At 46.2% G+C, this 15,569-nt stretch overlaps 3 protein-coding genes across 6 annotated transcripts in view; all 3 read right to left on the reverse strand.

Annotated features, from left to right (window-relative positions):
* Nucleotides 1–364: 364 nt before the first annotated feature.
* On the reverse strand, nt 365–4,883 carry LOC122844728 (flavin-containing monooxygenase FMO GS-OX5). Of its 4 annotated transcripts, none has more exons than XM_044140449.1 (9): nt 4,656–4,883; nt 3,377–3,612; nt 3,158–3,296; nt 2,942–3,084; nt 2,240–2,292; nt 2,037–2,161; nt 1,806–1,913; nt 1,483–1,692; nt 365–1,416 (listed from the first exon to the last, which is right to left on the reverse strand). In XM_044140449.1, the coding sequence occupies exons 2-9, from the start codon at nt 3,577–3,579 to the stop codon at nt 1,105–1,107; spliced, it is 1,293 nt and encodes a 430-aa protein (XP_043996384.1). In that variant the 5' UTR covers nt 3,580–3,612; nt 4,656–4,883; the 3' UTR covers nt 365–1,104. The 4 variants fall into 4 exon arrangements, with proteins under 4 accessions (XP_043996384.1, XP_043996381.1, XP_043996385.1 ...); XM_044140446.1 differs by having other exon boundaries at nt 3,377–3,616; XM_044140450.1 differs by having other exon boundaries at nt 4,614–4,883.
* Nucleotides 4,884–5,014: 131 nt separating this feature from the next.
* On the reverse strand, nt 5,015–7,160 carry med31 (mediator complex subunit 31). The gene is made up of 4 exons (XM_044140451.1): nt 6,960–7,160; nt 6,575–6,649; nt 6,102–6,198; nt 5,015–5,534 (listed from the first exon to the last, which is right to left on the reverse strand). The coding sequence occupies exons 1-4, from the start codon at nt 6,967–6,969 to the stop codon at nt 5,321–5,323; spliced, it is 396 nt and encodes a 131-aa protein (XP_043996386.1). The 5' UTR covers nt 6,970–7,160; the 3' UTR covers nt 5,015–5,320.
* A 1,023-nt stretch (nt 7,161–8,183) lies between these two features.
* Nucleotides 8,184–15,569, reverse strand: part of slc13a5a (solute carrier family 13 member 5a) — a 14,893-nt gene continuing 7,507 nt past the window's right edge. Inside the window, 11 exon segments of the mRNA XM_044141152.1 lie at nt 8,184–9,511; nt 9,595–9,732; nt 9,822–9,983; nt 10,154–10,275; nt 10,343–10,446; nt 13,055–13,267; nt 13,349–13,471; nt 13,760–13,949; nt 14,826–14,987; nt 15,093–15,328; nt 15,444–15,569. The exon segment at nt 15,444–15,569 is cut by the window's right edge and continues 18 nt beyond it. Coding sequence (XP_043997087.1) covers nt 9,383–9,511; nt 9,595–9,732; nt 9,822–9,983; nt 10,154–10,275; nt 10,343–10,446; nt 13,055–13,267; nt 13,349–13,471; nt 13,760–13,949; nt 14,826–14,987; nt 15,093–15,328; nt 15,444–15,569 — 1,705 coding nt within the window. The 3' untranslated portion in view covers nt 8,184–9,382.

Below are 15,569 nucleotides of genomic sequence, written 5' to 3' on the forward strand. Positions count from 1 at the left end.
CTTCATGGTACCAAGAAGATCCGTTTTCTCACACGGATCAATAATCAGGTGATCTCTGTTTAGACCAAACCTCCTTTAGATGTGTTTTCACTGAAACCTGAACCAGATGGTAACAAGCAGCCAATCATGAACGTTCTCCAGGTTTCTGTGTACATCCTGGTAGGAAGAGTTTATCTGTTATTAGTTTATTCATTTATTATCAATCTGCCATTAATTATTATTCAATATTAATAAATGATCATTAATTCATATTGAATTAATATTTATTTATTGTGAATTAAAAGTTGCAATTTGAAGCTGATGGTGAAATAAAAATAAAACAATCATTAGAAAACATATAAAATAAACTCATCTGGACGACCAATTTTACAAAATAAACTTTATTTATGCCATCAATACATGGAATCATGGAAATCACTTTATACAGTGATGTTAGTGATATAAGACTGAGATAATTATGATAATAATCAGTGTTTAAAGTGCAACATGAGCCAAGAGTGTTTATCACAGTGGAGGCTGGGACCCCATGTTGGGCCACCAGGAGGCGCTAGTTGGCCTCAAAAATATGGATCCAAGATTGAATCTTAAACATCAGAAATTTTTTATCATAATTTTTTAGATGATAAAAAATTATGATCTAAACTGTTTTAAAATCATAATACTAAACATTTTTAAAACATTATTGAAATTTTATTTGTTGTGCTCATCTCACTGATTCATTAAGGTGCTTTGCTGCTTAAGCTAGCACAGCAGGAAAATGTAAAAGTATCAGAAACAAACTGACCAGAAACAAATTGAAGGAACGGTCCAGCAGCTGGTTCCTTCAGGTAACTCCTGCAGAGAAACCCTAATAACCTAATAATTTATGATACATTGATACAATTATTGAATAGTGAATAAAAGTTAGAAAAACATTCTGCAAGTCAATATTTCTCGACATGTTTCGGGTTTCTCTTTGGGGAGCCATGGAATGATAAGGTCTGGGAACTCCTGAGCTAAAGAATCACAGGGGTAGTTCTAGGTCATGACCAGCAGATAGCGCCAGAATTGCAGGCAAGCTAGAGAGGTTCTCCGGGTCTCAGTAGAACCTGCTGGACCTCCTGATCAGCTGATCTGCTCCCACCGGGTGGCGCTCACCAGCCTGTAGTTGAACTCCCGGTAGTTTTCTGGGTGAACCTGTCTCTGCCTCCAGACCTCCTCGTAGAGGCTGCGAACTGCCGGCTGGAGAGGCGGGAAGCTGGCGGAACCGGCCAGCGCGTCGCAGTATTCCCATTGGTCCTGATCCAGCTTCAGCAAGTGGTGGCGCTGGACCCCAGCCTCCAGTTTCCTCTGCTGCTCCCTCTGCACTACTTCCTCCATCTGCTCCTGAGGCGGCACGGCGACCGACCCCTCCAGCACCGCCAGGGCGAACTGGACCTGAGGAGACCAGAACCGTCTGAGACCGTTCCCCAAGGTTCTTCACCAGCGGATGCTGTGGCTCACCTGGCAGTCGAAGTTGGGGAAGGGGCAGATGATTTTACAGATGCCGATGAAGAACAGTGAAGGGAAGGCGGGAGGCATCATGTAGCGGTACAGAGGGGACACCATGTGGTTCTGGATCTCCAGACCCAGCCGGGCCGGGTCCAGGAACGGGTAGCTGAAGTTGTACCCAGTGCAGAAAATCAGAACGTCGGCCTGACATACAGAGCCGTCCTGAGGGGAATATTTGAACCAATCAGAGGGAGGTTTCACCTCAACATGAAATATTCTGAGGTTCTGGAGCTAGAACCAGAACCAAAGTGGTTGGTTCTGCAGGACGGGCTCACCTGGAGGCGGATGGTTCCGTCGTCCTGGACCGCCACCACGCAGCTCGCCTGCTGGATCCCAGGAGGAAGAGGAACGGTCAGCGGAGGGTTCCGGTGACTTAGAGTCACCTGCAGAGAAAACACTTTCTCATTCATTGATTTGGACTCTGATGTCATCGGAGGACACGGTTAGTTCTGGAGAACCCCCCCGAGTTAAAAATGGTTCATAGTTTTAATTAACTCTGATGGTACCTTGGCGCCAGCCTTGACCAGCTCAAGGGAAATGTCCAGTCCGGAAGCTTTAGCTCCCAGAACCATCACCGTCTGACCCGAGAACGGCTCGGCGAAGCGGTACGAGTGGCTGTGGAGAACCGTACCTGCAGACACACAGCGTTTATCAAAAGTCTTTACACTGTTTGACCTGCTGCCATCCCTGACTCAGAGAAACACGGTACCTTTAAAGTTCTGTATGCCCGGGACGTTTGGGATGTGAGGGTCCGAGTAATGCCTGAGGACACAGGCATTAAACTGTTGAGGCATTAGGTTGGAGCAACAGTGACCCCCGGTGGCAGGAGGCGTAATAATATTCTGAATAATATTCTGAACATTGTCTGAATATTTAAGCTGTACAGGGAATTACAGGAACCATCAGGTGTCTCTGTAATTCTTTGGTTAGAAAATGATAAGCTGAAGCGTTCCACCAACACAACATTTGGCGAAAGCTAATGCTAAATTATTAAACCAACACAGTAATTAGCAAAGGCTAACGCTAAGTGATAAATCCGATTGTGTTGATACCCACAATGTGTCATGAGGAGGAGAGTAGAAACCGAAGCAATCGTTAATGTCAGTGACCCTTATCAGGTGCAGAATCAAGGCTATTGTTAGAGACTCATGTTGTGTTGATGGCCTCTATAGCGACCTCTATTGCCCAGCGCCACCTTCGCATGAAGGCTTGAGGCAAATTTACAACGGTCCAAAGAGCTCAACATTACACTGGATCAACCAGACAGACCCGGCAGAACCAACAGAGGTGAGCCAATACTCTGACTGGGTTTGTTGAAGATAACAGAGTTTATAGCCAATATGAAAACTTGCTTCATCGCTTTACTTCATTATTATGTCATATGATACCATGGTGGCAACCCGCTACGCACCCTGAACAGATGAACACTGCATCAAATGTCTCAGTTTTCTGATGACCCGTTGAGTCTGATGATGTCACTTCCCATGTGACCTTGCTCTGCCCATTCGCTGTTGTCATGGTAACAGGCGTGACGTTTTCCACCGCTGTGTCAAACTGGTGGTGGAGGATAAATTGGTTATCTTGACTGGGACGGTTACTGGACTCCGGGATCAGCGAGAAGACTCACCCGGATGTGAGGCCGGATCCGGAAGTTCTCACAGTACCTCTCAAGGTACCGCTGGACCTCCTGGTGGGACAGGAAGCTGCTCAGCTCAGGATCAAAGGGGAAGTCAGGGAACATCATCACCTCTTTGGGCAGGTTGGTTCTGTTTGAAAACCAGAACTCATGAGTTGAGGCTCATGAGGGTCATGAGAGTTCGCCCTTCTGGCAGACAGGTGACCTTACCTGAGGTCCCTGTACATACTGCTGAGCACCGGTCTCCCGTTAGGGAACATCCCGATTCGCTCCTCGTAGCACCAGGTCCCGCCCACATTCCCACTGAGCTCAAACACCACTGGGGGGACAAAGCTGGCGGGGCGGGACAGGATGTGGCGAGCTGCACAGAGTCCGGCCGCCCCCGCTCCGAGCACCGCTACCCGCTGCAGCATCCTGTGGTTCCGGTCCAGAGGGAGGGGCTGGACCTACCTGGACAGAAACATTCCCACATTAAAGATCTGGGACCGGTCCACAACACCTCCGTCGCCATGGAGACTAATTCTGGGATGTTATCCTGCTTCAGGATTGTCTTTGATCCTCACAGGTTCAAATATGTACATACACCCCCACTGATTATTGCTTATATCCAGTGGTGGGCACTGCTAACCAAAAACCTAGCTGTGCTAGCTCTAAGCACTAATCACAAACATTAGTTCTGCTAATGCTAAATGGCTTAACTAGCATATTTAGCATAAGCTAATGCTAAAGTACCAAATCAGCATATTTAGTATGAGTTAATCTAAAGCACTAAATCAGCATGGTGTTTTGTGTAAGCTAAAGCTAACAAGCTCTACCAGCATGATGCTTCGTATAAGCTAATGCTAAGACACTATGACAACATAATGTTTAGTGTGACCTAAGACTAATGCTAAACCGCTACACCAAGATGTTATTTAGCGGAAGCTAACACATAAAGGGTGGAGAGCAGAGTTTTTCTTTTGGATTGTTGTGTAAGAATGTTTATTTTAAAAATATAATAAGGTAATTTTATTTTGAATGGGAAAGTGTGACATTAGTGACACAGAACTTTTATTTGTTAACTTTTTGTAAAATCAACAGTACATTGGTTTCATAACCGCACTCATCTGACTGGACCCAGTTTGGACTTTGTCCTCGGGAAGACAAAACCGAGGAAACCACGGGTTCACTGATTCACAGAACCGATCAACATTAATGCACAGAACACGAATCAACAGAAAAACAGAACCAGAACATCTAAAAACAGAATCAAAGCTACGCCAAAATATGCCCAAACACAACAGGGAGATAATGACAACTTCGCATCCCGGAAGCGAACCCTCCAAACTTTTTAACTAGCCTGTAGCTATCCTGTTGCTAGCCTGATAACAGTGATGGGCTTTAAAGTATCTATAGTCGGTGATCAGAGTCATGTTGATCAGTAATCATCGATAAAATCATCCACTACCGAGTGTAATGTCCGGCTTGGTTCCCCTGTTGCTCTACGTACCTGAAGACGGAAGACACGTTTCTACCGGGGCGCGACTCACTTCACAACACCGGAAGGTAGATAACGGAAGCTGGAGTGTTACAGAGAGAATGGTTCACCGCGTTCAAGAAGGAACAGAGGAACCTCCGGTCTGAACCCTTCACAATAAAAGTCCCAATAAAACACACATTTACTGTTACTGCTCATATTTCAAAAAGACATTTTACTTTATTGTTTTTCAGTTTTTAAATTATGTTTTGAGTGTTAAGGGATATAAGTTTTGTTTCTTTTATGTGGGCTAAATTGAAGTAACAAACGTATGTTGGTTCGTTTTGCAATAACTCATTATTCAGCTTCACTCTGAAGATAATGGGATGATCTGAGTTATGAAAACATTTTATTTCTGTTCGGGATGATAAAGACTTAAACTGAATCTTTGTTCTCAGCAGACAGAGCTGAGCCTGGTTCTGACCGTGTTTCCAGCGCTGCAGCATCTCCAGGAAACAAAGCGAACCCAAACATTTTATTAGAAAAGAAGAAGAAAGGCCACACAAACAGGAAGTAAACACAAACTGCTGCAGCAGGCCAGGAAACATTCAGCTTGCTGCAGCTCTGTCCCAATCAAGTCTCCAGCCAGTTCTGATCTGGTTCTGACCCGGTCAGCGTCCGTCCACAAACGATGTCCGTCATTTGGCGGAGGCGTTGCCGTGCTGCGGCGCCTGCTGCGGTGCCTGCTGCTGCTCGGCCAGCGCCTGCTGCAGCCGCGTGCGTTTCCTGGAGTAATGCTGCCAGTGCAGCAGCTGCTGCTCATCGATGAATTTGGCGCACTGAGCGTTGACCAGCTCCTTCCTGAAGTGTTCGTACTGCAACAGCTCCAGCATGTGGAGGCAGTGAGGGTACCTGCAGGGGGAGTAGGGAGTGAACACCTGGACCATCCGCTGAGAGGTAGAGAAGAAGAAAAACTACAGAAACTAGAAGAACTAGAAGAATCACTAGATAAAGAACACAAATAGAACAATACCTAGATGTTGAAGATCTAGATGTAGAATATAAAGGAGGGAGAATTAAGTGAAGGAGAACTAGAAGATGACTTGTGTGAGTCCATCAGAGTCCATAAACCCCCAACAGGGTCGGACCGGGTTCCGGTTTAGGTTCCACCCTCTGACCCAAACCGGGTTGTCCAGAACCTCTCTGGACGATTTCTTCACTAAAATCCGAATCCGGCCTAATTCTGGTTCTCCAGAAACAACATTTAAACTCATAATCTGAACTGTTTCCTGTTTGATATCAGGAATTGATAGATCCAATTCAATCAATTCCTGATTGAATTGGATCTAAAACCTGAACAGGTCTGAAGAACCTTCCCAGAGTTCTGACCCGGTTTGGATTGGAGGTCATGGTTCCACTGTGGAGCGGGTTCTGATGAGTCAACCGGACCCAGGACAGAGGTTCTGGTGTGGGGCTTACTTGAGGAACTTGGCGTATTCGGGTTCCTTCCAGTACAGGAGATACTTGAGGTAGTTGATGAAGGGTCGGTCTCTCAGGAACCCTCTCTGGGCCAGAACTGCAACACAAACACAAGAACCCGGTCAGCCGTAGACGGACGGGTTCTAAAGCAGAACTGGCTCCACAAACCCCCATGCTCTCTGTGTTATGTGTCTCCAGTTAGTTCTGAACAGAACCTACCTGGTTCTGACTCAGAAATGATCCAGCACTGACTAAAGGTTACTACAGGTCAGTCTGGTGGAACCCAAACGGTTCTGACTGGGATTTTGCAGGAACTGGAACTCATCCGGATCATTTAAAAAGTTTTTGATTCTCTTCCAAATGAACCAGTTTGGGTTTGGCTCAGATTCTGCTCAGAATAAACCAGTATTTTGGTTAAACCGGTGAAATGTTCCTTTATTGCTCCACTTGTGGACTGAAACCGGGTCACTTACAGTTCAGGTAGTTCGGGTTGGCCAGACACTGGACGAACTCCAGTTCGGACTGGAACCGGTTCTTAGCCTGGTCGTCTGGAGGACAGAACAGAACAGAACCTGACCCAGCAGCAACAACCAGTAAATGATCTATTTAACCGACAGCTTCCCCTCTCTTCACCAGACTCCGTTAAAAAAAACATATTTTTAAGGCTGGTTTCTTTTTACTCTACATAAAACTCTTCTAGCTAACTAAAAACACTATATAATAAAACTTTACAGGATTCCTTAACCATCGGTACAATATATTTTACCCTTTCATTGTTTTTAATAATGATGAAATTATCTAAACAATTAGCTTCTTAGCCTGCTCTCACAACGGAAGATAACAACGATGTCCACTAACCAGTTTCCATGGCAACACGGATTCTCTGACCAAGTTACGGAAATAAAAATGTAATCTGACCAAAAAGCTGGTAAATAGAGACTCTAATACTCAGAGAGTTGATCTTTGTTGGGGTTAGCTGTCCGCCATCAAACATTCATCGATATAACCGTCGTGTCTCCACGACGTTTTATTTCAGTTTACGGCTTGTGTTGTTCAGTATCTGGACACCAGATGGAGACATTTAACAGCCACAGAGAGCTGAACTGGGATGAGAAACGGACAGCAAATATGGACTGAAGTTAAAGAACTTTCTGAATGTGTTTTCTCAGTCAGTAAATTTTTATGAAAAGTATTAAAATATTAGGGCCACCTACTTAATGATGTGTTTGTCCCACTTTTGCTGCCCCGACCCATTGAGAAATGGATTCCTTCAGACCCCTGAAGGTGTTCTGTGGTATCAGGTATGACGACATTTGGAGCACATCCTCGAAAAGTTTAAAATCAACTTGTGAAAGTATAAGAATTATAGAAAACAACATGTCTAACCACCTATTTGTATACCAAACTGAAATAGGTGTCATCTTGTTGCTAAATATCCTAGAAGGCATTCAGTCTTAACCAATGCTGAGCAGAGATTAGCAGCTGCATGATTTTTAATATTCTTTAACGAGATTGTTGTAAAACATGGTCTGTGGATGTTCTGAACGCTGTTTGGATGAAACAACGACATGACCAACTGAGTGAATTTTGTCACGTTTATTTACAGATTAACTTTTTTCACATATAAAACTGTTGGCAACCTGACGAAAGAAAACTCTGCAAATTACATACATGTACAGTATGTACATAATAAAGTATCTATAAATATTTTTATGTACTAACACAGAGCAGCTCCAGTGCAGAGTTCATCAACTGCATTAAATCTGTGAGTTTCTTCTGTTTACTGACTGAAAATTAAAAACGTTTAAAAAAAAAAACAAAAAAAAAAAACCAAGAAACATTTAAACCCAATTAAACCTCTTCCTCACACTTCTCATTGTTACCATGGTAACCTTTGGTTTGGTTTGCTTCTGCAGTGAAAAACCTGCACCAACACCCACCAAGATGTTGGTGGGAAACATGATGCTTTGTGGGGCTTTTGGGAAATCTGTCAGGAAGTGAGAAAGGTTTGTGATTTAATGAAGGAGGAACTCATGTCCTGTTTGGACATTAATCAGAACCATTTGAGCCAACAAAACTCGAGTCTGTTAGTCCTTTTATTGGGTCTTTTCATGTTTTTTTCATCATTCTTCAGTTTACAACTCCAAATGAAATGTAAATCCCTGGATGAACTGAGTTGGTTCTCTATTTCTGTATGTAAACTGGGTCTGTGTGTACAAACATTCAGCCATACTGATGTAAATCTGTGTAATCCCTGTATAATCCAGTGCAATCCGGTGTAATCTGGCATGTTTGGACCTTCCCATCAGGTAGAGACTAATTTCCCTGCTGACTGCAGTTCCACGTCACAACTGTTGACCAGTGAGATCTGATCCATTTGCTCCGTGGCCCTAAATGTCCAAACTACCTGCAAACATCTCAGAGTGAGAGCCTTCATCAGATGGTGACGATGGTGAGAAAACAAATGATCTGAGCCTCCATGTAGCTTCATGAAACTCCATGCTGTAGAGAGAAATTTGAAACCGTTTTTCACCCAGTGGGGACTACATCCTTATCTCAGGAGGTTTATTCATTCAGAAATTAGCTACTGATCTGATTAATGATAGGCTGGCAGCGGTATCTGAGCAACCAACGAAAAGGAGACTGCTAGCATTAGCTTTGTAAAGGCTGGTGATTAGCACTTTTAGGCTGGTCATCTAGCCTACTACCTCCTCTGCTGGCTATTAACACAGTTTGGCTAGAATTAGCTTTGGAGAAGCTAGCATTAGCCTTAAATAGGCAAACAGCTATCATAAAAAGGCTGGTCACCCCTTTCTTACATTTTTATAGATTTTATCAAGAAAACTGTTGGCATATAAATATCCAACCTATTGAATGCTAATGCGAGGCTATCCAAATCTAACACCAGCCTATCCGCACCAAAGGACAGCAAAGAAAGAAATCAATCCAACTGGTGACCAATCGCTCCAAAGCTAACACTAGTGAGTAGCTTCCTTCTTATTTGCCGGTGCTGGTTGATCAGTTGATTAGTTGATCATCTGGTTGCTTGGTGCCAGCCTGTCATTATTCAGTAGTTGGATTCAGATTGGATGAGGAAGCGTTCACCGCACAGTGTTCTGAACCCCTCCACTCTGCCGTACATAAACAACCATTAGACGAGAAAAAGTCCTGAATTCTCTCCGAACCGTGAAGATGAAGTAAAGCTGGGAGCGGTTTTCGGAGAACTCTGCTGTCTGGAGGCTCAGGACTGGAGGATGCCGGCTGGCAGGAGGTTGTGGGTCCTACTCCAGGGAAGTGATGTTGGCCCACGAGGGGAAAGAGTCCAGGGAAAACAGGACGCGCCCCCAGCTGTTGATGGCCAGAGTGATGCAGCATATCCCGATGATGTTCATCACCAAGCCGGTTTTAGCCTGCGGGGGGCGCCGTGCAGCACAACAGCAGGTTATCATTGTGGATCTTGCTTTTCTCACACAGACAGTGGGGGGCCACTCACCATGTCGGACACTTTGAGTAAGCCGGAGGAGAAGACTATGGCGTTGGGGGGCGTGGCCACGGGCAGCATGAAGGCGAAGGAGGCGCTGAGTGTGCAGGGTATCATGACGTACAGCGGATTCAGGCCGATGGACTTGGACTGGACCAGAACACAAAACAAAACCTGCTTTTACGCTGCGCCGACCACAACCACGCTGTTGGCATCCTGCTTACACCTGCAACTGTTACCAGGGAGGCAAGGACGGGCAGGAAGAGCGTTGCCGTGGCGACATTGCTAGTGCACTCCGTGAAGGTGGCGATGAGGAGGCAGACGATGATGGCGATGGCCCACGCCGGGACGGAGTGCAGCGGCGTCATCTGAGCGCCGAGCCAGCGGGAAAGACCGGACACCTGCGAACACGGAGACAGACATGATTCCTCCCAGAAGCCTCGCTGTTCTGGAAAGTGATTAGACCACAACATGACGAGGTCATGACTCAGGAATTTAAACTGCAGTGCATCTCTGCCTGTTCACTGAATTTCCTCTGGAATGTAACTCCAAATGGAAAAGTGGAGTTCACCTCGCTGCCTTTAGCCAGAGCGAAGCTGCCCCCCAGCAGGAGGACGATGTTCCAGGGCATCTTGTCATGGGTCACCTGCCAGGTGAGCAGCGAAGAGGCGGGGCCTTGGGACAGCCGGCTCTCTGATTGGAGGAGAAACAGCTCGAATTCTGTGTGAATCCCAGGAAGTGTGTGCTGAGTGAGTTTTACCGGAGGCGGAGCGCCGCCAGAAGCAGAGGTAGCGCGGCGGCTCGGAGGGAAGGACGAACAACAAGATGGCGACGAACAACGCGACGGTGGCGTCGGTGACGAACCTGCAGAGACAGACAGAACTAAACTGATCTCACAGAACCCTACAGAACCAGAACCATGCAAACACACACACAGCTTGTAGTCAATTTGCTGCAGGTCTTGACACACAGAACCCAGCAGAACCCAGCAGAACCAGGCTTTTGTCAATGTGGGAAGTGTCTCTGATCTCCTGATCAGCTGCAGTCTGGACTTCATGGACCCAACATGCTGGGTTCATGAATGGCCCAACTGTTTGCACGCACTCAGCGACCCAGTCCATACTGGGTCATGTCCACACTGTCTCCACGTGGCAGCATCTCTCCATTTGACCTCTGACCTCTGCAGGGCTTCCATTCTTAAATAAAAGGTCTCAGTTCAGCTCATTAACGTGACTGGAATCCGGAGCCGCCCTGGTCCTGGTCGGATTTTACTAGATATAAAACACTAGATATCAGTGTTGTTGAGGTGGGAACAATATTAGCAGAACCTCAGGATCCAGAACTTGTAAAATATATCAGCCAACTCTACATAGTTCTCATGTGATGTCACACTGCAAGGAACTTTGTGGCTGCCATCTTGGTAGGTTTCCGTAACTAGCTGTCATTTTAGGTGCTGTGGAGTTGCTATGGAAACAATGAACGAGCCACAAACGTAGAACTAGCGCTCACCTCTTTTCCTATCCTATTTATGAACAATGTAAGTAACTATAAATATTACTCATCAAGTTTTCTACTTTCTTTGTTCGTCTCAAACTGTTTGTCCATCCACGCTCTGCGCTGCACTTGCCTACCTAGATGGGGGTTCAGTGGCGCGGATCACTTCCAGTTCAGACCTGTGTGACTTCTGTATTACTGCACTCCAAATGGTCCTTTGGCATGTGAATGTTTTGCACACTAATATTGTGATGATGATACAGTCATGAGAAATGGAAACTGGATCAGGCGTTGTTCAGACTCAGATTCTTTCCAGATTCAGATTTTCCTGTGATCTAACCTTTAACCCCAGAATCTCTGAGCAGTTGGAATGAACTCGATGTTATTGTGGTTCCGCAGCAGGTTGGGGTGAATACGAGACATCTGGACTCCCGGCTGGAGGGTAACCTGGTTAGCGATCTGAGCTCTGAGCATCTGAACCAATCAGACGACTCCTTGTCTCTGAGCAGAACGATGCCAGAAGTGGACATGCAGGTCCCTGCTGCTGTTTCCTCAGCTGAAGGTCACAGCAGGTCCTGCAGAGGGGGAATCCGACCCGTCTGTTTGTACGACCTGCAGCTGAACGGTTCTGATCCGGAGGACCCTGCTGGGTCCCACCGCTGGGCATCGGCTCCGACTTACAGGAATTTCCCCAAAATCTTCCAGTTCTGCTCAGAGTTGCTCAACAAACCTTCCCACCAGGTAGACCAGTAACACGCTGGCCCCTGAGCGCCGTCATGCAATCTGTGCAGTTAAACGAGACAGAAGGTGGAAAAGTCCCTGGGTGTGAAGACTTTTGTTCTACATCAAACAGTGAGATTTAAAGACTTCACACTGCCGGGGGTTGAGTCCGTGCAGGTTTTCTGAGTTCTGGGGTTTAGACCCTGGACCTGTCCAGGTTTAGCACTTCCTGTTCTCTGTAATGTTATTCTGCTCTGAAGCTCCTTTCAGATGTTTTTTTAAAATTATTTATCAGGGTCTCTGCTGTGTCCTCTGATGTTGTTGGACGTTTTGGACTGTTTGTGGACTTTGTCCTCTGACAGTTTGTTTGCATCACGTCCTGCTGCCTCACATTTGACCCTGACCTTAGGAGACACTGTGAGCTTTAAAGCTGTAGGATGTCCTCCTTCATTTTCTGGTATTTGGCCTTTTTGCTTCTGTTTTGGCTGAATGGAAGGAATTGTCCGTTCAGCCAAATAGGTGTTCTGAAACTAGAACACCTTGTTTTTAAATTCAACCGTCCAAGTCCAGTGTCTCCATGTTGTCTCCTGGTTGTCTGTAAGGTGCGTCCTGGTGGTCCATCCTTTCACTGAGGAATATTTCTTTTGCAGTAATGCTCAGTTTAATGTTTCATGTCAGACTTTGTGTCCCACTGAAGTGCATAAAATTGGCCTTTGATCTGCAGCCGTGTAGGTGATCTAAGCCAGTGCAGCGTCACGGGTCAAAGTCGGTGGTTGAAACCGCGGACACGTTTCCCGTGTTTGTTCTGCACCTCTGGTTCCTGTTTGTTCAGGACGGTTTTGGTCTGAGGTGAGATCAGTTTGGATTCATTCATTCCTCTGACCTTTATTCATGTTTTACGCTTCATGGACCCTAAAGAACACTAGTGGACCCTAGTGGGCACTAATGAATTCCAGTGAACACCCACCTGTAGAGCTTAGCCTCAGTGGACTGTAGACTAGATGATGTGAAGAAGACCTTATGGAGACGGTTTACTAATCAGATGTAAGCTAAAGGATCATGCTAGGCTCGGTTCTGTTTGCAGGACTCATGCATCTAGAACTCCCTCCATGCTGCTTTAGAAATGAGCCATGCATTTCCACTTTGAACAGGATCCAGACTGAAAGATCTTTGGGACGTCAACCCAGGACCAGTTTGATACAAAGCGCTAAGTCTAGCTACTGCTCCAGTCTAAACCATTTTCATTGGCTGAACTCACTCTGCTTTGGCGTTGAAGACGTGGGTGGCCCAGCCGTCCACAAAGCGAGGGTCCCTTGTGAACCACAGCACCACCATGAGGATGAAGACTCCCAGGACGCTCGTCTCAGCGTAACTCATGGGTCCCAGCCGCCTGTATTCCTTCCTGAGTGCGTCGTACACAGTCTTCTCCTTGTGCGACTGGACCAAGCCGCAGCCCCAGATCTTCTTTAGGCTGGAGAGGAAACAACAGAATGAGTTCAGGGCTCTGCAGTCAAGACGAGCCGTCTGTCTCTGCTTCAGAGGAGCGACTAACTTCCAGCCGATGAAGAGGAACTGCAACCAGAACCAGGAGAGCGTCAGCATCATCAACATGGTGGGGAAGGCAAACACGAACCACGATGCAAAGTTGATCACATCACCGTTCTGAGGAAACAGTCTGCAAAGGAGACAGGAATCAGACAACCAGCTGCTGGGAAGATGAAATCGCCTTAATGTGCAGATCCCAGTGGAGTCCGTTCCCTGAAAGAACTTTGACAGATCCTCCATCAGTGGCTTTTGGGTCAGCAGGTTCTGCTTCAGTTTATTAAAGCTACTGAATGACTAGTGATGGAAAACTGGAGCTAGTTGTGTATCTAACTAGCAGCTGGTCAATACAGCAGCAACACCTGGACTAAAACCTCTGGTTCTGCTCAAATCTGAGGTTGGGTTTAGTGTCTGTACTTACTGGCTCATCTGTCCGATCAGAACCAGGTTGGGCCCGGTTCCTGTCAGGGTGGCGATGCCTCCGATGCTGGCAGCGTAGCACACAGAAAGAAGAATACCTTTGCTCATCCTCTTCTTCTCCTCATCTTCATCACTCAGCTCCTCCAGCTCCGGCTCAGGTGCAGCGCAGCTGGTCTCCACCGTCAGAACCGCTGAGCACAAAGAGTCCGACATTATAGACGTTTCTCATGGCTCCTTGTTTTACCTGCTACAGCAACATGATCACCAAAAGAATCGGCTCCTTTATGTGTAAGACCTCTGATATAGAAAGTATTCACTGGTTGGTCTGTTTCTGACCGGCAGAGGTCACGACCTTCTGCTCTGGGTAAACTCTCATTGATGACACAGATTACTTTCTCCTTTAACTCATCTTCTTGTGAGAATGTACAGAGACTTTGTTTAAAACCTTATTGTTGGGATTCAGTCTATCTTTAGTGGTGATGCTCCTCAAGCTTTGAGGTTTTTGGGAAAAATCCAAGAATACACTTAATATTTAAAAGTGGGACAATAGTTGCTACTCAAGGATGTGATATTTTCAGTGTAATGACATGTATGAAGACGATGAACCTCTCTCACACAGCAGATAGTCATGGAGTGCCACAGGGCTCTATATGAGGACCACGTCTATCTATACACTGATGGTGCTCTGTTTTATTTACCGTTAAATCCTGATGAATCCAGACAGTTAGGAGGAAGACGTTTGATTTTCTCTTTTTAAATGAGACAAAGCAGAATTTGTTACTTTTGGACCGAAGCATTTACAACCCAGCTGCAGGGAATTAACCTGACCTTCAGCATTAATGTGAAGAAGTGACACCAAGGGTGTCACTTTGACCAGTTCAGTAATGATTTGTTTCAGTCTTTCCTCTTTATAAAGTATCTCAACTTTGAATCTGTGTTAACAGAAGAAATGACTTGATTTCAAATGAATTTGATCACTTTGCTTATAGAGAACCTTTCACTGCAGCAGCCGGCGAAGGGAACCATCCTTTCCTGGTACCCATGAACTCATAGCTGTTCAAACTCACTTAGACTGCTGCTGTCTGATGGAGGCTTGTCCTGGGGTGTCGGTTTGATAACCTCCTGATTGTCTGTCGGATGCCCAGATATCGACTCCTGCTTAGGTGCCTTGGTGTCTTCTGGGCTGATGACTTCCTCTGATTGACTATGATTAGTTGATAGGTTGAGATCTAGAAATGAATTGATCATATCAGTTGAAATATGAACTGACTGGAGGATCCAGGAGGCCGGGACAGGCTGCGGTGCCAGAATCCGTCAGATGGGCTGTGTTGTACCTTTGTTTGGCTCGGCCATTTCCTCGATGCTGATGGTCTTCTGCTGATACTCCTGCTCCACAGACGCAGTCCTGCTCTGGATCTTCACCATCTCCACGCCAACGCCAACCTCTTTCCTATCGCCAAGGAGCTGCTCAAGGACAGCCTGTACGATGGGGACCATCATGGCGGTTGTGGCCGTGTTGCTGATCCACATCGACAAGAAGGCCGTCACCCCCATGAACCCCAGCATCAGTCTGAAGAAATGGAGGAAAATGGTTTTTACCCATACAGAAACATTCATTGCTAATGTTGCTATCGCTAATATTAAACAGGTGACCTTTGACCTAAACCCTGAACCCGGAGACTCACAGGGCAGGCCGGACTCCAACGAGCAGCAGAACTTTGAGTGCGATCCGTTTGTGGAGGTTCCAGTGCTCCACAGCCACGGCCACCATCAGCCCCCCAACAAACAGCATGTTGGTGTCCTTCAGGTAC

The sequence above is a fragment of the Gambusia affinis genome, linkage group LG15 (genome assembly GCF_019740435.1).
Source record: "Gambusia affinis linkage group LG15, SWU_Gaff_1.0, whole genome shotgun sequence".
Classification (NCBI taxonomy): domain Eukaryota; kingdom Metazoa; phylum Chordata; class Actinopteri; order Cyprinodontiformes; family Poeciliidae; genus Gambusia; species Gambusia affinis.

What these genes read in the sequence shown, in the direction of transcription:
- LOC122844728 (XM_044140449.1), bottom strand. Translation starts at nt 3,579, where the DNA reads ATGCTGCAGCGGGTAGCGGTGCTCGGAGCGGGGGCGGCCGGACTCTGT. An exon ending in GGATCCGGCCTCACATCCGG is followed by an intron (nt 3,085 to 3,157) that starts GTGAGTCTTCTC and finishes CTCCACCACCAG; the next exon opens with TTTGACACAGCGGTGGAAAA. An exon ending in TGGTCAAGGCTGGCGCCAAG is followed by an intron (nt 1,914 to 2,036) that starts GTACCATCAGAG and finishes TTTTCTCTGCAG; the next exon opens with GTGACTCTAAGTCACCGGAA.
- med31 (XM_044140451.1), bottom strand. An exon ending in CAACCCGAACTACCTGAACT is followed by an intron (nt 6,199 to 6,574) that starts GTAAGTGACCCG and finishes TTTGTGTTGCAG; the next exon opens with TTCTGGCCCAGAGAGGGTTC. An exon ending in GAATACGCCAAGTTCCTCAA is followed by an intron (nt 5,535 to 6,101) that starts GTAAGCCCCACA and finishes CTCCCCCTGCAG; the next exon opens with GTACCCTCACTGCCTCCACA.